Below are 22,278 nucleotides of genomic sequence, written 5' to 3' on the forward strand. Positions count from 1 at the left end.
GGTTCAGAAGATGAATTGACGGCCATGATCCTATGGGTTGTCGCCGCCCCGACTTTTATCTCTAGCTCGGGGGTTACATCTGCAGCCACAATGCTAGAGGTAGTCGCTATTTCACCCCTAAACGGCTGCGCGGGGGCTACAGAAACAGCCGCTATGTCCACGGTAGCCACCGTCTCCTCGAGTACTTGTTGCTCGGGGGCTGGCACCACGACATCGGTCAATGACGATATTACTTTCTGCATCAACGCTGCTACAAAAGACACAGCACCTGGACTACTTGTCGTTGCTGGTTGATTTTCCAAGTGTGGACTTGCTTGGGCCGGGGCAATGTCCTGGACTGAGAGGCTACCGCCATTGGTCATAGGCCTAGAGCCAGGCCCTCCAAGTTCCAGATGAGAAGATTTCCTGCGCAAGACAAAACTTTAGCAACAAAAAGTTACAATAAGTACTCAAAAGGCGAGAAGATTACTTTGACAATCTCCTCAACTTCAGTGTGGGCTCACCAAACAATTGCAGTGGCTTGACAGATGGAGACGACGCTTTCAGCAGGGCCTACACATCCACAAGAGGATCTTGGCTAGCCTTGATCACATTCTAGCCGTATGGCAGTTTTCGGGCACTTTTGAAGATTCACCTTAGAATGTCCAGGCCCCATAAAAGCTTCACAAATGAAGGGATAACTTCCTCCATTTTTTTATCACAGTGGCACAGTAACAACGACGCAAATGAAGGGATTTCGATTTAAAGGATCCCTAAAATTTCAGACACCTAATTGGCAGTTACCTTTATTTGAGGAGGAGATTAGATCTCTTTCCAGAGATGGTCACGTTGACCAAAGGTTGACCGTTATACCCACCAAACTAGTCAGCTAAAGGCTCGGGGGTTGTGTGCCACGTGTTCATCGATAAAAAAGTTTTTTCTCCAGGTTTTAAGGGGAAAGTGGTGCAAATTACAGACCCTCAGCCTGATTCTTTGATTCAACCTAAGGCTCGAGGGCTACTCCATATGGAGTGCAACTTTCATCACACTTCCATGATTGAAGGATACGAGACTGAGTTCAATGAGACTTGAGCACATTCTAGCTGCGTGGCAGTTTTCAGGTACCTTTGAAGATTCAACCAGATGAAGTACTTGAATAGCACCAAAACTAGTCAATGAAGTCTATAAAATTACTCGGAACTGCAACATTTGACTAAAAAGTACTCATGAGTTTGTCGTGCATATATCTATGGGACCACCAGAAGGTTTGGACAGTCCTACATATGGGGCTGTACGCCGAGACGCATCTGACATGGAGACTATAGCACAGGATGGCATAATCTACATGGAAAGACAGGAACTAGTTGAGAATTAGGAAAGTACTCGTTGTAATGAGTGTAGAACTCATCTGGTCGTATCCGACTAGTATTCTTGTAACCAACCAACCTGTAACCCTTCCCCCGACAATCTAATGTGAGGCAGGGATCTCCTCCAAAGCAATTTAGTCCAACCAACACACATGACGTAGGGTATTATGCAATCTAGCGACCCGAACCTATCTAAATTGTGTGTCTACATTTATCTTCGAGTTCCTAATCTCGACAAGCCCTACTAACCAAAACTCTACCTCGGGCACCCCCTCGGTAGATTGCCAGGCTGAAACACCAACATCAAGGTAGTGGTTAGCGGTGGCGGTAGATTGTGGGTGGCGATTCCGACGGAGATGGCGTCGCTCCGCTGGGGGAGGCGGGTGTTGGGGGGAGCTTGGATATTTGGATCCGAACATAGAGGGTGTGGAGAGGAAGGGGGGAGGGTAGGGAGAGAGGAGGCAGTCCTCGTCGGAGTCGGAGGCAACGCCAATGAGGCAGAAGCTGGTTGTAGGGCAAGGTGGGGATAGATTTCCCATCACGAGCGGAGAACAAGCGGTGGAAGATGATGGAATTTTTTTCGAAGGGAGTGGATATGGAAGGGGTAGGAGTAGGATGGGAGGGGCGTTCTCGATGGATTGCTCTACTTGTTGAGAAACTAACAAAAGTGGCTCCCCTTTATATAGAATTATTACTAGGTCATTTTCCTTTGCTCCACGATATTTTCTTAAATTCATATGATTACACATTGTTTGGATGCAAAATTTCCCTTTTCCTTTTGTACAAAAGTGACTTTATGACTTATTTTGGATACGATTTTTTATTTTTTAGCAAGTGTCGTGACCACAACACGATATGCATGCGAGCAAAAAATCGAAAACTCTCGACAGTGCAAGAGCTCATTGATTGAGCATGGGCACATGGCACGTTGAGATTGGATGCCATAAGTGATCCTAGTGGGGTATTTTGATTGAAGCTCAAAAATTTAACTGTATTTTTCTCTTAATTCATGCCTCCATTTTAGGAACCAATGGAAGCATGATGGTGCTTGTAATTAATTCAACAAAATAAGATCTAATGTGCATTTCTTATTTTTTAAATCAATGGTCTGAAACAACTAGTTCCCATAAATTTTTGAACCAACTACTTTATATTATTGACCTATATTTTGTCAAATGTTTATAGGTGTAAAATTAATCAAAATTTCAAATGTATCATCTCAACATTTGGAATTTAACATTTCAATATTTTGAACACGAAATGTTGAACATATGTTAAAAATTGTCTACTTTTCACAAAATGTTTAACCAAGCATTCAAAATTTTAAAAACACACACATATATAAAATTATTAATTGTTGGAATTAAAAGAATGGTGTACAATGAATGCTCGACATTTTTTCATCTCTTGAAAAAGTTGAACCAATATATTTTCTTCATTGGGCCATTTCCTAGAAATGTTGAATCAATTTTTGTTTAAAAAAACTTTCAGCTAGTCTCATGAGATGAGAAATGTCGAGACAGTTATAAATAGAGAAAGTAAAAGATGAATAAAATAAAAAATAAATTGAAAAATTGAAAAGAAGAAGAAGAAGGAGGAGAAGTAAATAACGCCACATCAAGTCCTGCCATTCACAAACAAAATCCCAGCGATGTGGGCCGGCCCACGAAAGAAAGGAAGAAGTTCGGTGGATTATCGACGCTTTCTTCTCCACGCCTCTTCTCCAGCTCTCCTCTCCTCTCTCTGTCTCCCTCTCTCTCTCTCTCTCTATCTCTTTCTCATTCTCTGTCTGTCTCGGCCTTCCTTTCCTAGGGGCGACGACAGGGCGAGTTGCGCTGCCCGGCAGTTCTTCGTCGGGCGACGGGCGCTTCGCCGGCGACGAGCAGGTATGCCCGCCCATTCCCCTCCCTTCCCGTCCTGCTGCGCGAAATCGAACACCCAAACCCCTAAATTAGGGTATTTGTATTCGGATCTGACCATGACTTTACCTACTAAATTCGATTTTTTACATAGAAAGCTTTGATTGCTTATCTGAAGGATTTATTTAAGAACCGTGGGACAGGGTTGCGGGTCCAGAATTTTGCATTTGAAGGTTCTAGGGCAGGGAACCGATGCATAACGCTGTTTCTTTGTTGGCTATGAGCATAGTTTTTTTAAAAAATTTCGAAATAAAGGAAGGATGAAATCCCTAACTTGGCTCGCCCCCAGAATTTTAGCAATAGACAAAGTGATGGGTATATATGTGTCAACTGTGCTAAAAACTCGACCACCGGAGGAGACTCCCCTGGCTTTGTTCTAAGAAGGTGCCGTGCTTCGAACACGGGTTGGGTCGGGAGTTTCAACGACTCCCGGAGTTTAACGCCCTAACCAGTCCACCGCTCCGGCTTAAGAACACATCGTTTACTTTTTCTTCATTCCTCCAGCTTAAGAAGGATCAAGTAGTTCATTAGTTTGCCATATCAGCTGTATGTCTCTTGTCTGATGAGAAATACTAGCAGTTAATTTACGGAGTTGTTTATAAACCAAAACTCAAGTCAAATAGTCAATGTTGTTCAAATTTTTGGTAAAACTTTTTGGTTAATTTTATCAGTTTTATACCCAGAGAAACTGATAAGGTGAAATCGTGTAGGTTTTGATTGCTTCTTAAATGACATTTGTAAAGAGAAGTGCTCAAATGACATTCTTTAGGAGCCTTGATAAGTGTATTGTGTAAAACATAATGAACTTTCCCATTCAGTGGCTCTAATATTTTGAATTCTTATTATGGTATTTCCCTAAATGAATGCTGTTGCAGGTGCTCTCGCGGGCGACTGGTCACGGGAGCTTGCTCTCAGTCTGGAGACCCGGGTTTGAGCCCTACATCTTAATTCAAAGCGGGGGTGTGGTCTACTCCTGTCGAGTTTTTTTTCCTAAAAGAATGCTGTTATGAGCAGAGTTGGTTCACTCGACGGGTGGTGAGGCCTGAGGCCTTGTCTCCCTGGAGGCACGTGAGAGGTAACAGAGAGATAGAGGGGAACTAATTTCTTCTTTCTTGATTGATTCCACTGTGTGTTTATATAGAGCTGGCTGACACTACTCTATTCTAACACCCTCTAATCCAATCCTCTGCTGCCGCATGGGCTGCTGTGCCTCCCTGGCTGGCCGGCCCACTGCCTGGGTTGTTGCCACCCATAGCAATGCTTTATTATGGTACTGTTTGTGTGTGTTGTGTTCATACTAATATCCATACGCCCCTTCCCTCCGAGATTTTACTAGCATTGATATACTTTTCGTTTCCAGCACCATCATATGAATGAACATGGTTGTTGCAAACTTGTGAATGTTCATATGCTTGTGTTGTCGAGATGTTAAAATGCAAAGATACATACATAAAAAAAGAGTCTTTTTTGTAAGATAGATCTCATCAACTAACTGAACTACTGAAGAAATTGATTTCGCTTAACAGTATGTAGAAGAACATGTCCTGAAAAGTGAAAAGTCATGTGGAATCCAGTGTCATTTCCTGTAAAATTTACCAAATGACTCAATTTTAGTATTGTTTTGTCATCTAAGGTCACATGGATTTATATCTTTCACATTGTCACACAGCATGCACAATATGTTTTCTTGAGTTATATTTGATTAATTATTTTATTCTTATTCTTCTTCATTAGGCTATAAATGGCAGGAAGACACCGTGTACCCCGCCACTATGAGGAGCCTCGAGGATATCGTGATGCTCCACCTCCTCCCCTTGCACGAACAAGGGTTGTCTCTCCACGTCGCTTGGAGGAGGAATTGTCTAGTCGTCGTGCTGAGATGCGCAGAATCCGTGAAGAAAATCAGCGTCTGGCAGATGAAATCGTTGGTCTCAGGCAAACCATACCTCATATGAAAGAAGATCTCCATGCCTCAAGTCAGGCTGTACCTAAGCTCCGGGCAGACAAAGAACTTGAATCAAGGGAGCTAACTCAGAGGAATCTGAAGCTGGAAGCTGAGCTACGTGCCTTAGAACCCCTTAGGCAAGATGCTTTGCATCTGCGATCTGAAGCAGGTAAACTACAGTCTTTGAGGCAAGAGCTGGCTGCAAAGGTTCAGGGTCTATTAAAAGAGCTTGAGCATCATAAATCTGAAAGCCAGAAGATACCTGCTATGATAGCCGAGCGTGATGCTCTGCGGCAAGAACTGATTCAGGCTAGGTATTGAGCATTTTATCGTTTTGTCATTCTTCCAGAATGGATGCATCCTGTTGATATTCTTGATGGATCACTTTGGTTGCTGCCTCCAAGGGGCTCTTTAGTTCAGAGTCTCTGCTTTGCTTTGTCTTTTATAATCTTGCTGCGTAGAAGAGCTGCTAACTAATAATAATATATCATCACAGGGCAGCACTTGAGTATGAGAAGAATGCAAAGCCAGAACTGACAGCACAGGTGCAAGCAATGGAGAAGGATCTTGTAGCTATGGCTCAGGAGGCTGAGAAGCTGAGGGCTGATATTGCAAAAAGAAGGGCACCTAGTAAGTTTCTTTTACCCACTTGCATGCACATTAGTGAAATAATTGCAAAGTTTATCCTATAAAGTGGTCTACTCTTAGGTTTCAGCAGTCATGGAACTTATGGCGCACCTGTGTCAACTCCTGGGATGGGTTTGCAAGGCATGTATGATGGTGGCTATTCTTCGATTGGGAGTCGCTATGGCACTGGGCCTTGGGGATCGCATGACCTCCATGGTTATCCACACCCGTAATTGGGCTTCTGACTGTAGTCTCTCCTGGACAGTTCCCTTTCTTCATTAGTGCAGTTAGGTTCTGAGTACTTTGACTAAGCTTCGTGATATGGTAAGACTTGTGCAATCTTTTCTGGCCAGTACACAGCACTATACAAGCTCAGGTTATCTTGGTACCTTCCATTAGGTCAGAAAATATAATCCAGGCTCATAAGAAAACATATGCCCGTAAGCAGTAGTTCACTGCAATAAAGGGAAAACAGGTAATCTGCACCTTGTTTGTTGCAAATCACATAGAAGGTACTGACACAGTGGCATCAGTTGGTGTCTCTGGAGTTGCTTCTTCTGCATTGCTAAAGTCAATAGGATTTGTTCATGTGCAAAATCTGCAAATGAGTGGTGTAATGAGCCGTTTCCTGAACTCAACACTCTCTTACCAGGGAGGTCTGTCAATTGCAATACATTACTAAGGAGGGCAAATGAGGTGTTCTGCTTCGTAATGTTCATAATTCCCGTATCTGAACAGCTATTTTGAACTTATATTTTTTTAGTATTGCTTGTCGTTGGGCTCTTCCGTTGATGTAACTTGGCAGCATGCAATGGTTTATTCGTTTTGGGGAGTTCTAAAGGCAGTTTATCGTCGTGTGGTACGCTTGGTAGTTGGTGCTGTACTGCCGTAGTTTGTTTTCTGGATGCAGTATGCTGATTGCTGTGTAAAGAGAAACAGATGTTTCTAACTGTGTTACAGAAAGAGGCCCAGCTGTTCTCGGCGGAAGAAGCTCTGGTGCTGAATGCCACTCTAGAAAATCTGCTCTGAATACATGTTGAAATTTTGTCCCGATTTATGGTGATTGAAATGTTTGCCTTTGAGTTATGAATGCATTCTGTTTTGAGCGGGGACAGGAATAATAAAAGCTGCGATAAAAAAATGTTGCAATTACGTTATCAAATCTCTTGCAAATAGTACCCGTTAAGAGCTGTGTTGTGATGGACTCTTCCCCTTCTCGTTGCGCTGTGAACTTTTCAAAACACAAGTGTAGGTATATGTTGGGAATTTTTGCAGCATAATCTGAAATACCTTACCTTCTGAAAATTAACGTTACAAATCACAGCATAATCCGTTGCAGCTTATTTGTAGCAATGCCTTGTAACGAAAAATGCTCGTACACAGCCTGATCGTGCATGCAATTGCCATCTCCTCACTACTTGCAAACAAGAAACAAAATGCTTGTTGTCTAACGAAAATTCACCAACTTCACAACTCACAAAAGCCACTGATGTTGTCTTGCACAAGTTTTTATTCTGTAAAAACAGTGAAACACTACAATGGTAAAAGAAAATTAGGAGGTCCAGGTTTAAAGCTTTTGCGAGAGCACACCAAACAGTGCCGCCTAGCCACTCCGTCCATGCAGTGAGATAAAAGTTCAAGCTTTCACAAGAAATCCTCCATCAGGGCCTCTCCAAAAATAACCCCACCAAGGAAGGCCCAGCCCCAAAAGGCACCTTCAAGAAGGCGGAGAAGCTTCTCCAATCGGCAAATCGCCCCATCCCTATATTAGCCGTTTCTTCCTCCTGAAACTCTCTTTCCCGTTCCCAAATCCTTCGAATCCCCGAGCCCGGCGGTGGACGGAGCGGGCGGAGCCGAGCGCGCCGCCATGAAGGTATCCATCAATCGCTCACCAGCTTCGAGATCGAAGTGGAGTCCTCCAGCACGGTACGCCGCGCTTTTCCCGCCTCCTGCTGATCTCGCGGCTCCGTGCGGAATCTGCTCGTTGCCGGCGCTGCTAATTGAACGTTTTGAGTGGCAGGGGCTTAGGGTTCGTCGGCGGTTTTGGGTTTTTTCGCCTGCATGGCCCGGGATGGGGTCGCGGGATTTGGGCACAATTGGTGCCAATCTGCTATAGCATTTTAGGTATTAGAGCCGGCAGAAGATGTGTGACCGGATCGGTTTAGCTGTAGAAGCCGCCATTCCTTCTAGGGTTTGCGGGTGGATTGGGTCCTGATGTCTCGTTTTCCTTTCGAAACTCTGGGGGTGGGATGCTGGTCCCACTGAATGCGCGCCAACTGTTTGATTGTGTATGGTGGCATGGCCGCATGGGCTGGCTTGGTTGTTGTGGGTGACAATCACTCTTTGCTGTTAGCAGTCTTGTTTGTGTATCTGGTTTACCGACTCATGTATGAGTAGGCTGTAATAAATGACTGTCAAAGTGAAAAAGTCTCGCGTGTAGAGGTATCATTGCAGATGCTGTTGTACTGCACCTGTTGAGGGGGTTAGGAAGTTTTACTTAAATCGAGCTTTGGATTAGGGACTGTAACACTAGCTTCATCTATATAGTTTAAGTCCTGTATATTTTCTCACTAGGACAAAATGATGTTTTCTGCAATTTTGAACCCTGATTCTTATTGACTTAATATAGATGCAAAATTGTGACTGACAAGTGACTAGAATGTACTTTCTAGGTTGCTGATATTAAAAAGCTCATTGAGACCACACAAGGGCAGAATGTCCACCCAGCTGACGGACAGGTGTTTATTCATCAAGGGAAAGTTCTAAAAGATGAGACGACACTTGAAGAGAACAAAGTTCTGGAGAATGACTTCATCATTATAGCGCTGTGCAAGGTATGCTTTATGTTCAATGAACTTGTAGCAGATAGCTTAAAACTTTGTGTTGACTTGCTATAAAAGATATCCTCAAATACATATATCACATTTTGATATACTCCTGCTACTATCAGTTAGATGCAGGTGAAATTCCATTGATTTGTACACATTAGGGATTGGGACAGGATTGGAGTGGTTGGGATTTGGGTTTAATTTTGTTGCTGTGAGTATGTTGGTCTTGCAATTTGACTCATGTCTGTACAATGTAGAGTGTTTCCTCTAGTTACATCCCTGAAGGAATGGAGACTAAGGAATGGGGTGGTATTGATCGTGAAACCGATGAGAGGTGCTGCCATGGAAAGCGTCCAAGGCGCCTCTTATGTTGGGATGGCAAGAACACTATCTTGGTTGCCCGCTTAGGTAATTCTTCCTCATTTTGTACCTTACCATATAGTAGATGCACATTTCCTAATTTGATATTGGTTCATTTGTTATGTTTTGCAGGGTAAGTCAAACATGTGTGATTTCATTGAGTGGAAGGACGACAAGTGTCTGGCAATGTTCCAGGAGGTTGCTGCAAACATTTGGGAAGTTGTTGACAATTTCAAGAAGAAGGCTGATGATCTCCAGGTTGATCTGTTGGCGGAAATTCAGCTAAGGAATGAGATGTATGAAGAGAAAGAAGCTTTGATGAGTGAGAAGGAAGACTGGGCCAGGCAGAAGGAGAACCTCATCATGGAGAAGGAGAGGCTCGAGAGGGAACTGACCATGAGGACTCTTCTTGCTCAGACAAGCTGCTCTACTTTGGAGAATAGGATCAGGAGTGATGGTTATGACAAGAAGATGTTGTATGGGTTTATCTTGTGTTTGCTTGGGTTGATGGTGGCAATCCTGTTTGGACTTATCCTCAAGAACAAGTGACAGCATCAACAAATGAAGTGAAGACGGTCTCCTCTAGTTTTCTTTTGCATTGTAGCCACTGACCATGTTGGCATGTTGCTTGTGTGGTGACAAACTTGTGTTTCAGTAGATTGCATGCTGCCTGTTAGGTGTTTCAACACGAACTGCTATAGTGTGTTGATCTTTTGTAATGTTAAGGTACTCCTTATGATGTATGGTTTGGCAATCATGACCTCACATTGGCAATGTTTGCAAGTGAAGTAGACGGCTTAAAAGTTAAAAGGTTGCTGTAGTTTGGCGACATGCTTATTTGTTTGTGGTGTTCTAAAGGCAGTTTATCATCGTGTGGTACGCTTGGTAGTTGGTGCTGTGCTTGGTTTCTGGATGTAGTATGCTGTATGCTGATTGCTGAGTAAAGAGAAACGGATGGTTCTAACTGTGTTGCAGACCTGCATTAGGAATGCGGAGGCCCCGCCGTTCTAGGGGGAAGAAGCTTTGGTGCTGAATAACACACTAGAAAATCTGTTCTGAATACATGTTGGAATTTTTCCTGATTTATGCTTATTGAAATGTTTGCCTTTGTTGAGTTATGAATGCATTTTGTTTTGAGCGGGGGTGAAAATAATAAAAGATGCAATAAAATCTTGTTGCAGTTATGTTAATGAAGCTCTTGCAAATAGTACCCGTTAGAGTTACGCTGTGAAGGACTCTCTCTCTATTTTTTTTTTTAACGAAGGACTCTCTCCCTTCTCGTGGCGCAACCTGAAATACCTTGTCTTCTTAAAATAACATTGCAAATCGCAACAGCGCGTTGCAGCTTATTTGTAACAAAATGAAAATGCTCGTACACAGCCTGATCGTGCAAACTAGAAACATCTCCTCGCTACTGTTATGGCTGTTGATCGAAAATAAGATGAGGGGGGCCCGCCGGAAAAGGCACCTTCATGAAGACTCCTTGAGCCACCGTATGAATCGGTGTGGCTCTAAAATCACTCCAAAGTAGACAAAATTAATTTTGAGCCGATCCTGAGTCGAGCCGATCACACCGACTGATTCGGTGGTGATCCTTTGTGCCCACCGAATGAGTCAGTGGTCACAGTGCATGCTGCCTTGGTTATCTTTGTCACCGACTGATTCGGTAGCTTTGATCTTCTACGCGCCGTATGATTTGGTGACCATTGCCTTGGCTCTGCTACTGTCCTACTTGTCACCGACTGATTCGGTGACCATACTTGGTCACCACCTTATGAATGGATGGATTGCGTTAGTGGTAATTCCAGTAGGATTCTCTTCCAGTCTTCGCGTGTCTTTGTCCCAACTTCTCTTCTATGATATCTTGGGTTGCCTTAAAGTCTTTTAGGGTGTTGTACATGTCCTTTTGACCTTTGTTCCATGTTGTTTGATTTCCCAAGTCCATCACTTGCATCCATATGACTAAATCTTGTATACTCGCAAACGTTGTTAGTTCATAGGTTAGTGTTGACACACAATCACCAAAATCACTAATAGCCTTACTAGGTCCATTTTCCTTACATAGGGTTAAATAGACAAAGCTGATAGGTGAGGAGAGTAAAATAGACTTTTTCCTTCAATTAGATAAAAAGGGGCATGAGCTCTTCCATGACTTTTAGTGGGGCATATCTCAAAGTACACGGACCTTAAAAGCAAAGCTGTTGTTAGTTGCAAGTGATGACAAACCTGGTTTTTTGCAAGTTATTTGTTGCTGCATACCGAACATTGTTGAAAGTAGGTTTTTGTCTAGATGGACCCAGCTTCCTCATCGTTTTGTGCTATAGTTCTTGGATTCATGTAGCTATATCGGTAGAGTAGGGATCAAACGGAGATCACAAGAGGCAGCTTGGGAGAAATTAATGAGCAGCTCGGTGGACGTGGCGGATTGGAGTGGCTTGTGCAAGTGCAGGCCGTCCTGGCGCACCGACATGAGTCTCCAATAAAATTACCTGTTCCAAGACTATTTGGATGGGAATACTCTTTTCCATTTTAGGTTATATACGTATGTATTTTCCCTCAAACTAGCTTTATCTATCTTGCTTTAGTATAGTTTCTAGAAAAAAAAACCGAGACTACTAGCTAAGAACACCTCTTAATTAAGAAAAAAAATTGAAATCATGGTATCCGAGTATCCAAGCTATGATATTTAAGTGATCAACTTAGGATATCTAGGGTTATTCTATGGTATTACAGCATCCAAATGATAGAGAAAATCTAGAGACGGTATCTTCGGTGTGAAAGCCACGGTATTCGACATAAGAAAATCAGTACTGTTAGATGTTCCGATGGCCCCATAGAAGGCATCGGAGCAAGCGTCGGAGTAAATGGTACACTGCGAAGAAGTTCAGGTAAGTCAACCATGGGATGTTCCGATGGTCACATTTCTAGTAGCATCGGATGGATTCTAAGGAGCAGGCTTGAAAGGTGAAGAAATCCCAAAGCACCAGATGATCCAATGATAGGCCAAGAAGGAGCGTCGGACAAAACATATTTTCTTTAGTTCCTAACAGAAGGTTTTGATCAAAAGAATCTTCAGCACCGGATGTTCCGACGATACCATTGAAGCAAGCTTCGGAGCAATGATGTTAGGGGATCCAACGGTTATGTGATTTGAATAGTGTATTCACCAGATGATCCGATGGGCATATCGGATAAAGTGTCGGATGAATTTCTGAGGAATTTGGGCACGGGGAGTCCAACGGCTAGTAGCACCGGATGTTCTGATGCAGGCCAAAAATAGACCATCGGAACATTCGGTGGTATACTTTTTAACTAGCCCGTTGGAGTAACGGCTCTTTGAGCCCTTAGGGCTATTTATACCCCCACTACTCGCCCATTTGAAGTTGTTGGAGTGTCTAGGGATGCATTGAAGACCAAGACTCATCAAGAACACATCCAAGCCACCGAAAGTGCTTAAGTGATTCATCAAAGGCTTAGCGCAAGCTTAGGAGAGTGATTAGTGCTAAGATAGGCATAGAGAGGAGTGAGTGCAAGGTGTGCCAACCTTGTGATCAGATTCTAGAGTGAACCACCGCTGTACAAGAGGTGTGCCAGCGCCTTAGAGTCTTGGTGGCTCGCCGGCAAGTCTTCGGACCTCCGACTTGGTGTGAAGCGGCGTCGACGACCTTGTGGGGGGACGTGGAGACCTCCTTCCTTCTTGAAGAAGCACCTTACTGGAAACAGCATCAAGGTGACCGAGGAACTTAACGTGTGCCTTAGTGACCGAGCCTTTGTGGCAAGTCAAGGGGTGTCTTGGGAGAGACTTGGTGACCAGGAAGCAATACTCTTGTGTGAGTGCTTCAACAATATGAACTAGTGGTGACTTAGTGCCTACCGATACCACGAAAAAAATCCTTGTGTCAAGCGTTTGCTTCCTCTCATCCCCTCCTTACGTTTCCGTATTTCATATGTGCCTTTACTTTCCTATAGTAGTATCTTGATAGGATTGGCTATAGGTTGCAAAACTTGTCTTGGGATGAGGGTTTCACACTCTATCAACTATTAATTGCACGTTTAGATAGCATGATCTAGTTTATATTTTGATACAAAATAGTGGAAGCTATAGGTTAAGCTTCTTAGACTACGAGCACCGATTCCTTACACACCTGTATGAACTTTGATCTATAACTCATATTGTCATTTATATGTATCTGATACACTCTTTTATATCAATACTATCCTTTGGGAAAATATAAATTATACCAATACTATTCTTTGGAAAAATATAAATAACGATGCCTTGGACAATTCCAGATGAAATACTAGAACGTCCAGATGAAATACTAGAGCGGTATATCTACGCGGTCGTGGATTTATTCGTAGAGTTAAGAAATACCAACACCACGCGCACCACCCAATCCCCTTCCACAGTTGGGTTTGAATCTCTTTCTTAATTAAGACGTTTGGGAAGGCACGGTGGATTATGTTGGTTTGGCTGGAGACATGGATTATGGCAGAATGGTACTGATACGTAAGAAGCCAGAAGGAATTAAAAAAATGACCTGGCTAACGTACAGCCGGTTGTATTTTAAGCCTGCCATACAGCCACCCCTTTTCTGGAAATCTCAACGGTCCGTTGTGGTCTCATTTCCATTTTTGGTAAAAATTACTGTTGTTGCTGCCTTTCTTCACGTCGAGGGCGTTGCCATGGGAGGAGCTTGCTTCCCAGCAGGCCCACGCAAGGTTCTCCGCCAGAAGCAGTTTATATTGGACCAAGGTACTGACGTCCCATGTTAGCTGATGAACAAAATGAAGTAAAGAAATTGTAAAATAATGGCACAATTATGGATCACACATACCCTCTTGTACAAATTCAACCTGATGCAGAAAATTAGGATCCATGTTGCACTATCGTTCATAAATATAAGAAAAAAATCATTCAACTCCCATCCTAAGCAAAAGTGCTCCTTGCCCATGCAAATCTGAACGAAGACGTTGATGGCCTAGAATTCATTTTGCCCTCTGGTTTACACGAAATGCCCAGTTGGACGACAGCGGCTACAACCAATGTTTTCACTGATAATACGCACGAAATTGAGGGAAAAATACAAAATATTACTCAGGGTACATAGTATTTCCTTCCTCCTAATGGCTGGAGTGACTACCATATAACCTGAACATCATTTTTAGGTTCTCCCTCTCCTGCTCTGATTTGGCAACCTGTGATGTAAAAATAAGAAAAATAAATTTTTACATTGTTTTGGTGACCTGCACACATTCTATTATTGCCTAATGAATTATATTGCATTGCCTGGATGTACCCATATTATTGCCTGATGAAAAAGTAAAAATTGCCTACTGGATAGTCACGGTCCTGGATGTAACCACATTTAATGGATGCATAACGTATGTGTATTATTGCTAATTTACAACCATATTATGTGTATTGTGTTGCCTAATTCAGTAGCAACTTGAAGAGAAAAACTAGGAGAAAACTAACAGAGCATACAGAAAAGAACGATCTCATTGTGATGCTATAAAATTACTGAAGAGTGCTAGATTGTTAGGCTAGAGATAAAGCAAGTTAATGGTATCAATTATAAAACTGAAATAAAAAATCAGGATGTGAAAATTTCATTCTCTTACTATACCAGAACTAAAAAAAATGCTAAACTATTTTTTTATTTATTTAGCATAACCTACACATGAGTTGCACGAGCAGGGGTGAGGACTCAATAGACATGCAGTGTGTTCAAAGGCTATAGGAAAATTAACCACACAGAAAGATGGTGAGCAAAGTGAAACATGAAAATCATAAAGAATGTATATCCAACAATATTCAAAATACATCTTGTGTATTCACTCAACACTTTCCCCTTTCAAATGGAACAACACAAAAATGCTTGATGTGAAGATTTAAAATGCTATCTGGATAGCATTTAAATGCCTATTAAATTTGTTAAAATGCTAAATTGGAACACAAAACTGTTTAAATCATGCACACAGAAATGCTAATAAATCCATGGTTACTGCTAATAAATCCATAGTTATAACATCTATTTGTGAACAAAGCACTTCCAGCAAGTTACCTGCTAGCTTTTGTTAATAAAGAAGCACACTGACGTCCTCCATGGTTACTGCTAGTTTGTGAAAAAACACTACTATGTTCTGAACTTTAGACGAACACCGTAAGTAATATATCGTGATGCCAATCTTGACAGAATTAAAGAATCTTATGGCTGAATCAAATACCAACAGTATGGGAAAAAGCTGAAAAATCAGAAAATGCTACACAAAATGAATAAATTACTTGTTCATTTAGTATAATAAATTGCTTACAAAGGACAACCGATATAGAAATTAGGCCAGAAAAAAATGCAAGACCCTGAACTTAACTCGACTGTAAACAAGGACAGTAGGCAATATGTACCCTTCAGTTATCACCAAGATGGAATTTTGGCACAACAGCCACGTATAGCCACAGGTATCCTGTAAGGACAGTAGGCAACTAGTAACTAGTCGCAACTGAAGCACTGCTCTAATTCTTGATCAGCACATAGCCACCTATATTACAACTTGCAATCTATACAACATAGGCTGATAGGCCAGTACCCATCAGGCCTCGAGCTACTTTACAAACAGTTCATGAGGTGCAAATGAATTAAAAACCACATGAACTAGAGAAGCAGTACAATTTGATTTTATATACAACCACTACTTTAAGTAAACCACCATCAACTGAAATCGCAAGAAATAGGGAATAAAGCACTTGAGCACACCTCAAGTATCAAATCCTAAACTGAGGCATGGCAAAGAATTCTTTGCCGGACGCGCTAGAAGCTAATCAGTTTGCTTAGGTTCCATACTTACTAAACTAGTGCACCCTACTCTGTTAGTTTATCAACCCTCTTATTAGTATAGAGCAAGCACAAATTAGAGCAAAAGTCTACCTATTAGAGTATAAAGGAATAAAAAAGTGATCTGCAAGTATATGTCGACCTTGTTCTGCCACATGCATCAAATTTCTAACCTCACCACGCCTCACACATTTAAATAACTTAAGCTTGTAATCGAATTGGCAGAGCTTTGCAATACCTATTCAGTGCTAATAGGGGAGAGGCTAAACAGGATTAGAGTAGTAGAAAAGCTATGGGCTATTTGACCTAGAAGAGGAATCACCTGCGAGCTAGGAGGCAGCGGATGGTGCTGTGGGTTTATGGTAAATCCGCAGTCATCAACGGAATAGATCCCAACCCAAACCCTAGAATAGGGACCAAATCAAATTAGGGGAAATTAGTATGATATAGATGGGGACCAAATCAAACCAGTCGGAGAGAGATGTATACCTAGGATAAAGGATAGTGGTGCCCGACGGCCAGCAGTAGGGTAGGCAATAGCCTCGCCGAGAGCACCGGCCGCCGGCTGGAAGGGGATGAGCTCCATGGCTCCCACGGGGGCTGAGCATCCGGTTGCTGCCTCTGCCGCGGCTCTCTTCGACATCATGGCTGGAGGATATCCCCAAACCTAGCTGAGATTGGTAGCGCGAAGACCGTCTCGGCTGCGGTGGCACCGCCGAGGGAGATCCGCGCCGTAGTGAGAGGTAGGGTTAGGGGACGACGCACGGCTCGCCACTGACCGCTTGGGAGGAGTTGCCGTTGCAGTGGATCCTCCGCCCCCTCCGCGCCGCGCGGCTGATGCCTGCCGCACCACATGCCGCCGCCGTCGCCAGTCGCCACGGGCATCGGTGAGACGTAGACGCTCTCCACCCGCCCGTCATGGATGAATGGTGGATAGTGCCGGCTGTCCCGATAAACAAGAATACAGCCGGCTGAAACACAGTCTTTACCATTAAAAAATAAGAAAAAAAAACCAATACCTAGAACTATACAAAAATAACTTCCAAAAATTTATAGAAATAGAAATTTAATTAAACACTCCAAAACATGGAGAAATTTTGAAGGGAAGGAAACAGCATAACCCCCAAAACTAAGCAAAGTGGTGGCAATAAGCATAAGATACCATGGACCTTAAAATTAGGAAGCTCTACCTGACTTCGTAAACCCTTTTGAGAATCACCGAACCGCTAAAAGCTAAAAGCAGAGTAACAGGAAAGATATATCATCCTGTCGTATGCAGCAAGCAGACTAAATAAGAGCCAGTCAAATCATTCATATACACCATGATGTGCTGTTGTGAGTTACTAGCACTTAGCAGATCGCACTGAACTAATTTTTCAGAAAACATTAGCAAGACATGTCAACGACCTTGATCCAAAGAATCACCGAGATGATAGGTCACAGGATATCATATGTGATATGGAGCGCACAAGAGCCCAAGCAAGAACCCTACACCAAGATGGATCTCTCGAGTTCAAGGATCTTAGGATCACCACGATCTGCGAGGTGAGTGCGAGGTGAGCGGCTCCAAGTTTAACAAAGCTATAAAATTGCAAACTAAAGTAAGATAATAGTGCTGAGAAAATGCATAAAAGTAGAACGGGAGGGGAGCTGTCCCCGGCATGGGCTTCGCGAAGGCCTGGCCGAGGCGAGTGCGCGCGTTGGCGCTGCAGGGCAGGTACCCGTGCGGCTGCAACTGCGGACGTGCGCTCGCCAAGCTCTCCTTGCACACGCCCGCCGGCAAGCGCTCGCCGCCGATGTTCTTGCAGTTGTCAACGATGTCCGCAGCCACACTGCAGTCGCCGCAAGAGCTCGCCGTTCTGCGTAGGTTCTTGTCGTCGTCCCTGCTCTCCCTCACGATGTCCAGTACCAGCTTGCGCACCTGCCGGAGTGCTGGTGGAGCCTCATCGGGAGAAAATTCAGACTGCATCTCACGTACTTGCTCCCAAAGCACGTCCTCGAGATCACGTTGGCTGAATAGGCCCTGATGTCGTCATCAATCTTGAGCCCCAAGCTGCTGCCTCCACTATTGCTAATAATCTTGTCCTCCTACGATCCCACCAGCGCTGTTGCCGAACATAGCTTCGACAGTTCCTGGCTGGAGCTTCACCACTCCACGGCGTCTCCAGCTCCACCAGCCGCCTGGAGTCTGCAGTTGTTGTAGGCGAGCAATTCGCCACGGGGAAGCTCCTCTCCACTCGTGCTCGAGCAGGCCATGTGGCCATGGGACCGAGTGGCAGAGCGAATAATGCAGGCAGCCCCGTTCATCCGTCGGAGTTCACATTGCCCACAACCTGCTCGATGAAATGTCCCAACCAGAAATCATGGGAGAAAGGAGGGTGGAGGGATGAGAGAGAAGATGCCCGGTCAGCATGTCATGTTAAGCATACGTGGAGGAGTATGGATCTATTTGGCACAACTTAAAAAGTTCATGGATCTAGAAATGCATGTGGATCTAAGCGACACCTCCTTACCGGTTGATGGACCTCCGATGCGTTTTACTCTATATAAAATGACAATGGCATAGTCACGTGAGGCCGAATGAGAAATTTTGCACCCAAAACATAAGAGCTCCTCTGCACTAAGGTAAAAGCACAAAGTTGAATATACAGCGGTACGTGGGAACTTCTTAATATCGTTACTTTGCAAAGGAGGAGATGATTCTAAATGTATGGAATGGGAATGAGTTGAAATTTACATTTAGGAGATATGTATGTTACTGAAAACTAACTGAAAGTTTGGTTTGAACTGGTTCAGAAAGTTGTTCTTGTACTCTCTCCGTTCTTAAATAGATGACGCCGTTAACTTTTATTCCAACTTTGACCATCAATATCTATTGAACGAGTTAGTTAACTAAAGTAAAATGTGTATCATTATGTCTATTATCAAATATACTTTAGATTTAATTTGTAAGTTTATCTATTAGAAAAAATATTTGTAGAAAAGATGAATGGTCAAACAAATGAAAAAAGTTAATGGTATCATTTATTTAAGAACGGAGGTAGTACTTTTTAGTGACCAGCACGACTTCCACGATCTGAAAACTTTCCTCTCTAACGACTTGGTGATAGTAGATGGTACTCGAAGCTGACTTGAACACGTGTTGATCGATCAGGAAAAAAACCACAGCAATTAACAATAGTGCTGCGTGGCAACGGCGCGGAGCGGGGCCCTCTTCCACGACGTGCACCCGGGCGTCTCCTCCATGTCCATCACCGGCTCGCCGTCCGGCAGCGCCCAGTCGAACCGCGCCACGAGGTTGGCGAGCGCGAGCTCCACGACGGCCATGGCGAGGTTCACCCCGGGGCACATCCGCCGCCCGGCGCCGAACGGGATCAGCTGGAAGTGCCGGCCCCGGAAGTCCACCGCACTGCCGACGAACCTCTCCGGCCGGAACTCCTCCGGCGACTCCCACGCCGACGGGTCCCTGCCGATGGCCCACGCGTTCACGATCACCGTGGTGCCGCTGGGGACGTCGTACCGGCCGCCGCCGAGCCGGGTGGCCTCCATCGACTTGTGCGGGAGCAGCAGGGGACCCGGCGTGTGCAGGCGCATCGTCTCCTTGATCACGGCCCTCAGGTACTCCATTCCCGGCAGGTCTTGCTCCCTGATCAGGTTGCTATGGTTGCTGGTGGTCCGAGCTTGTCGTCTCACCTCGAGTTGCAGCTTGTGCATGGCTTCCTTGTTCCGGAGCAGCTCCGCCATGGCCCACTCCAAGACGATGATCGTTGCCTCTGTCCCGGCGCCGAACAAGTCCTGCGCCATTATTCAAAGACTCATGATGATCTGCTAATTAGGCAGAGCGTGTCCAACTAACCATGCTTGATCGGTCGTCTACGTGTGTGACGTGTCGCACGTACCTCTAAGAGAGCCTTGACGTTGTCCCTGGTGAGGCGCCACTCCGCTGTCCCAGGAGCTTCGTCGTCCTTCTGCTGGAGCGACAGCAACACGTGGATGAATGCCTCGCCATCCGCTTCTTCTACCGCTGAAGACGGTGAGATCTCGCCGCCCGTTGCCGCGGCGGCGTCCACGATCTCGTCGAGGATCCGGTCGATCCTCTGGAATGCCCTCCGCACCCTGGCGTCGGTGCCGTCGACGGCGCTGACCCACGAGAGCCACGGAACGTAGTCGCCGACATGGAACGCGGCGAGCAGCGCGTTGCTCTCCTCCAGCAGCGCGTCCACCCTGGCGCGCCACCCGCTGTCGCCGGCGGCGCGCACCCCGAGCACGATCCTGCCGGCGACGTCCTTGGCGAAGCCGTTCAGGAGCTCGCTAAGCCGCACGACGCCGGCGCCGTGCTCGGCGACTCTCCGGACCAGCGCCGCCACCTCCTGCTCCCGGACGGCGCGGCAGGCGCGCACCCTCGCCGGGCTCAAGAGGTGGCGCACGCTCATCTTGCGCGCGCCGCGCCAGTAGGGCCCGTGTGGCGCGAAGGCGATGTCGGTGCAGCCGTACAGGAGCCTCCTCGGGATGGTGAGCGAGGGCCGGCTGGCGAACACGTGGTCCTGCGCCTGCATCACCTCCCGCGCGGCGTCCGCCGATGAGACGACGACGGCGGGCACCTGCCCGAGGCGGAGGAGCATGACGGGGCCGTGCGACGCGGCGAGCGCGCGCAGCGAGCGGTGAGGGAGGCGGCCGAGCTGGTGGAGGTTGCCGATGACGGGGGAGTCTCCACGGAGAGGGCGGCAGGCGGTTGCCATTGCCGACCACCGCCGGCCATTTCTTGCCGCGACGTGCACCGAGTAGCAACAACACGGATGAGATGACGGGAAGGAGCACGAGGAGGAACTTGGTGTGCATGAGCGTGTTAGTATATGGGAGCGGCGATGGTGGCGTCATGCTGGTTGCTGTTGTGTTCTCCATTTGGCAGGTTATTAGTTGTGCACACTGCATAGCAATACACACCACCGGTGGCTCTATTTATACAGGTTATATATCAATTATCATGCAGGCACCTGGACGTCTTTGCAATTATAAAAAAACATAATTTGTTCTCATTTTTGGATTGGGGAAAAAATAAGAATGTGATATATTTGGTCCCAGCTTATTTTATATTTTTTTTGACCAAGCTAAGCATGCATTTATTTGTTCTTCATTTTACTTCAAATTACTGAATCCTGAGTAATAAGTATGTGATTTGGTCTCAGCTAATTTCCAATGTACAAAAATAACTCAATTCTGGGTAATTTCGGCTGGAACTTATTTGCATGCTCATAACTTGCAGTTTACTTTTATTTATTTGTGAATTTCTATGTTATCAATATTATTGTGTATTTTAGTTTAGATTTTACTCTAATGCATAAACTAATACTAGCAGAAAATTATTTAAGCCATTTTATTCTGAGTTTAGAAATTAATCTTTAGCCAAATTTTGAGGAGACAACTTGATTTTAGTTCCAACGGTAAGTTTGTAATTCACACGACCGATTGATGACAATTTGGTCAGGGTTTTGTTAGTTTTAAATGTAATTTTTTTTAAAATGGGTTATGAATGTTTTGATACATATTCTATATCAAGATTTCAAGACGGATGTCATTATGAAAAAATCACATATTTCACATGATTCTATTGTCCCTCTACATCCACTAGTAGAGAACTCGCCTTCAATCCCAGTTGGTAGGGAGCAAATCTCCCAAAAAATCATCCGGAATAAAACAATCGAGACAAAAGGGGGATCTTTTATCCCAGGTCACTCAACCGGGACTAAAGATCCGTTTATCCCGGTTAGTTACCAACCGGGATAAAAGAGTTTTCCAAAGAAATAAAAAAAAGCACTAGCGGGCGGAGGCCCGCCTCGGCTCCCGCACCGCCGGCCTCCGTGCGCCGCCGTTGAGCACTGTCCCGCCGCCGCTGAGCACCGTTCCCCTGCCGCCCGCACCCCGCACCGGCGCGCCTGCTCCGGCCTCACTCGCCCGTGCCCTCTCTCCGTGCGCCGCCGCCGAGCCCCCGTCCCGCCGCCGCCCGCACCCCGCGCCGGCACGCCTGCTCTGGCCTCGCTCGCCCGTGCCGGTGCGCCTGCTCTGGCCTCCTCCTCCTCCGCCACATCCACCCGCCGCTCCTCGCCCACCGCCGCCACCTGCAAAAACTCACACAACAACACTTACACTGCATCGAGCTTGCCGCCACCGCACCTCTTACTGCTGCTCCTTGCGCGCCGCTGCCGCCTGCAACCAAAAACTGCAAGAACTCACCACAACAACTACATTGACTTGGCCACCGAGCTCGCCACCGACCGGCCACCTCTTACTGCGCTGCCCTGCACCTCGCCCCGCTGCTGCTCCTCATTGGCAGTGAGAGGCGAGCAGAGGGGGAAGGGGAGGGCAGCAGAGGGGGCGGTAGCACCGGGAGGGAGGGGAGGGGGTGGCGGCGCCGGCCGG

General features: G+C 45.4%; 3 protein-coding genes and 1 long non-coding RNA gene across 7 annotated transcripts; 2 read left to right on the forward strand and 2 right to left on the reverse strand.

The window, feature by feature from the left end:
* The first annotated feature begins 3,075 nt into the window (after positions 1-3,075).
* On the forward strand, positions 3,076-6,589 carry LOC101758013 (protein FLX-like 3). Of its 2 annotated transcripts, XM_004973431.3 has the most exons (5): positions 3,076-3,232; positions 4,141-4,340; positions 5,000-5,524; positions 5,707-5,840; positions 5,919-6,589. In XM_004973431.3, the coding sequence occupies exons 3-5, from the start codon at positions 5,007-5,009 to the stop codon at positions 6,068-6,070; spliced, it is 804 nt and encodes a 267-aa protein (XP_004973488.1). In that variant the 5' UTR covers positions 3,076-3,232; positions 4,141-4,340; positions 5,000-5,006; the 3' UTR covers positions 6,071-6,589. The 2 variants fall into 2 exon arrangements, with proteins under 2 accessions (XP_004973488.1, XP_004973489.1); XM_004973432.3 differs by lacking the exon at positions 4,141-4,340 and having other exon boundaries at positions 3,081-3,232.
* A 493-nt stretch (positions 6,590-7,082) lies between these two features.
* Positions 7,083-9,989, forward strand: LOC101758702 (probable ubiquitin receptor RAD23). Its single transcript, XM_004973433.3, has 4 exons — positions 7,083-7,710; positions 8,510-8,671; positions 8,923-9,073; positions 9,158-9,989. Exons 1-4 carry the CDS (start codon positions 7,705-7,707, stop codon positions 9,160-9,162), a joined length of 324 nt encoding a protein of 107 aa, XP_004973490.1. The 5' UTR covers positions 7,083-7,704; the 3' UTR covers positions 9,163-9,989.
* Positions 9,990-13,851: 3,862 nt separating this feature from the next.
* On the reverse strand, positions 13,852-16,803 carry LOC105914528. 3 transcript variants are annotated; one of them, XR_001164288.3, is made up of 3 exons: positions 16,351-16,803; positions 15,094-16,265; positions 13,852-14,224 (listed from the first exon to the last, which is right to left on the reverse strand). It is a non-coding gene; the product is annotated as an uncharacterized LOC105914528 (long non-coding RNA). The 3 variants fall into 3 exon arrangements; XR_002678098.1 differs by having other exon boundaries at positions 13,852-15,493; positions 16,184-16,265; positions 16,351-16,802; XR_002678097.1 differs by having other exon boundaries at positions 13,852-16,265; positions 16,351-16,801.
* A 2,085-nt stretch (positions 16,804-18,888) lies between these two features.
* LOC101772888 (cytochrome P450 71A1-like) lies at positions 18,889-20,771 on the reverse strand. The gene is given in 3 exon segments (XM_004974665.4): positions 18,889-19,656; positions 19,761-20,564; positions 20,566-20,771. Coding segments are annotated over 3 exon segments (1,626 nt in total). The 5' UTR covers positions 20,764-20,771; the 3' UTR covers positions 18,889-19,032.
* Between the last annotated feature and the right edge of the window lie 1,507 nt (positions 20,772-22,278).

This window comes from Setaria italica, chromosome VI, assembly GCF_000263155.2.
Source record: "Setaria italica strain Yugu1 chromosome VI, Setaria_italica_v2.0, whole genome shotgun sequence".
Taxonomy (NCBI): Eukaryota; Viridiplantae; Streptophyta; class Magnoliopsida; order Poales; family Poaceae; genus Setaria; species Setaria italica.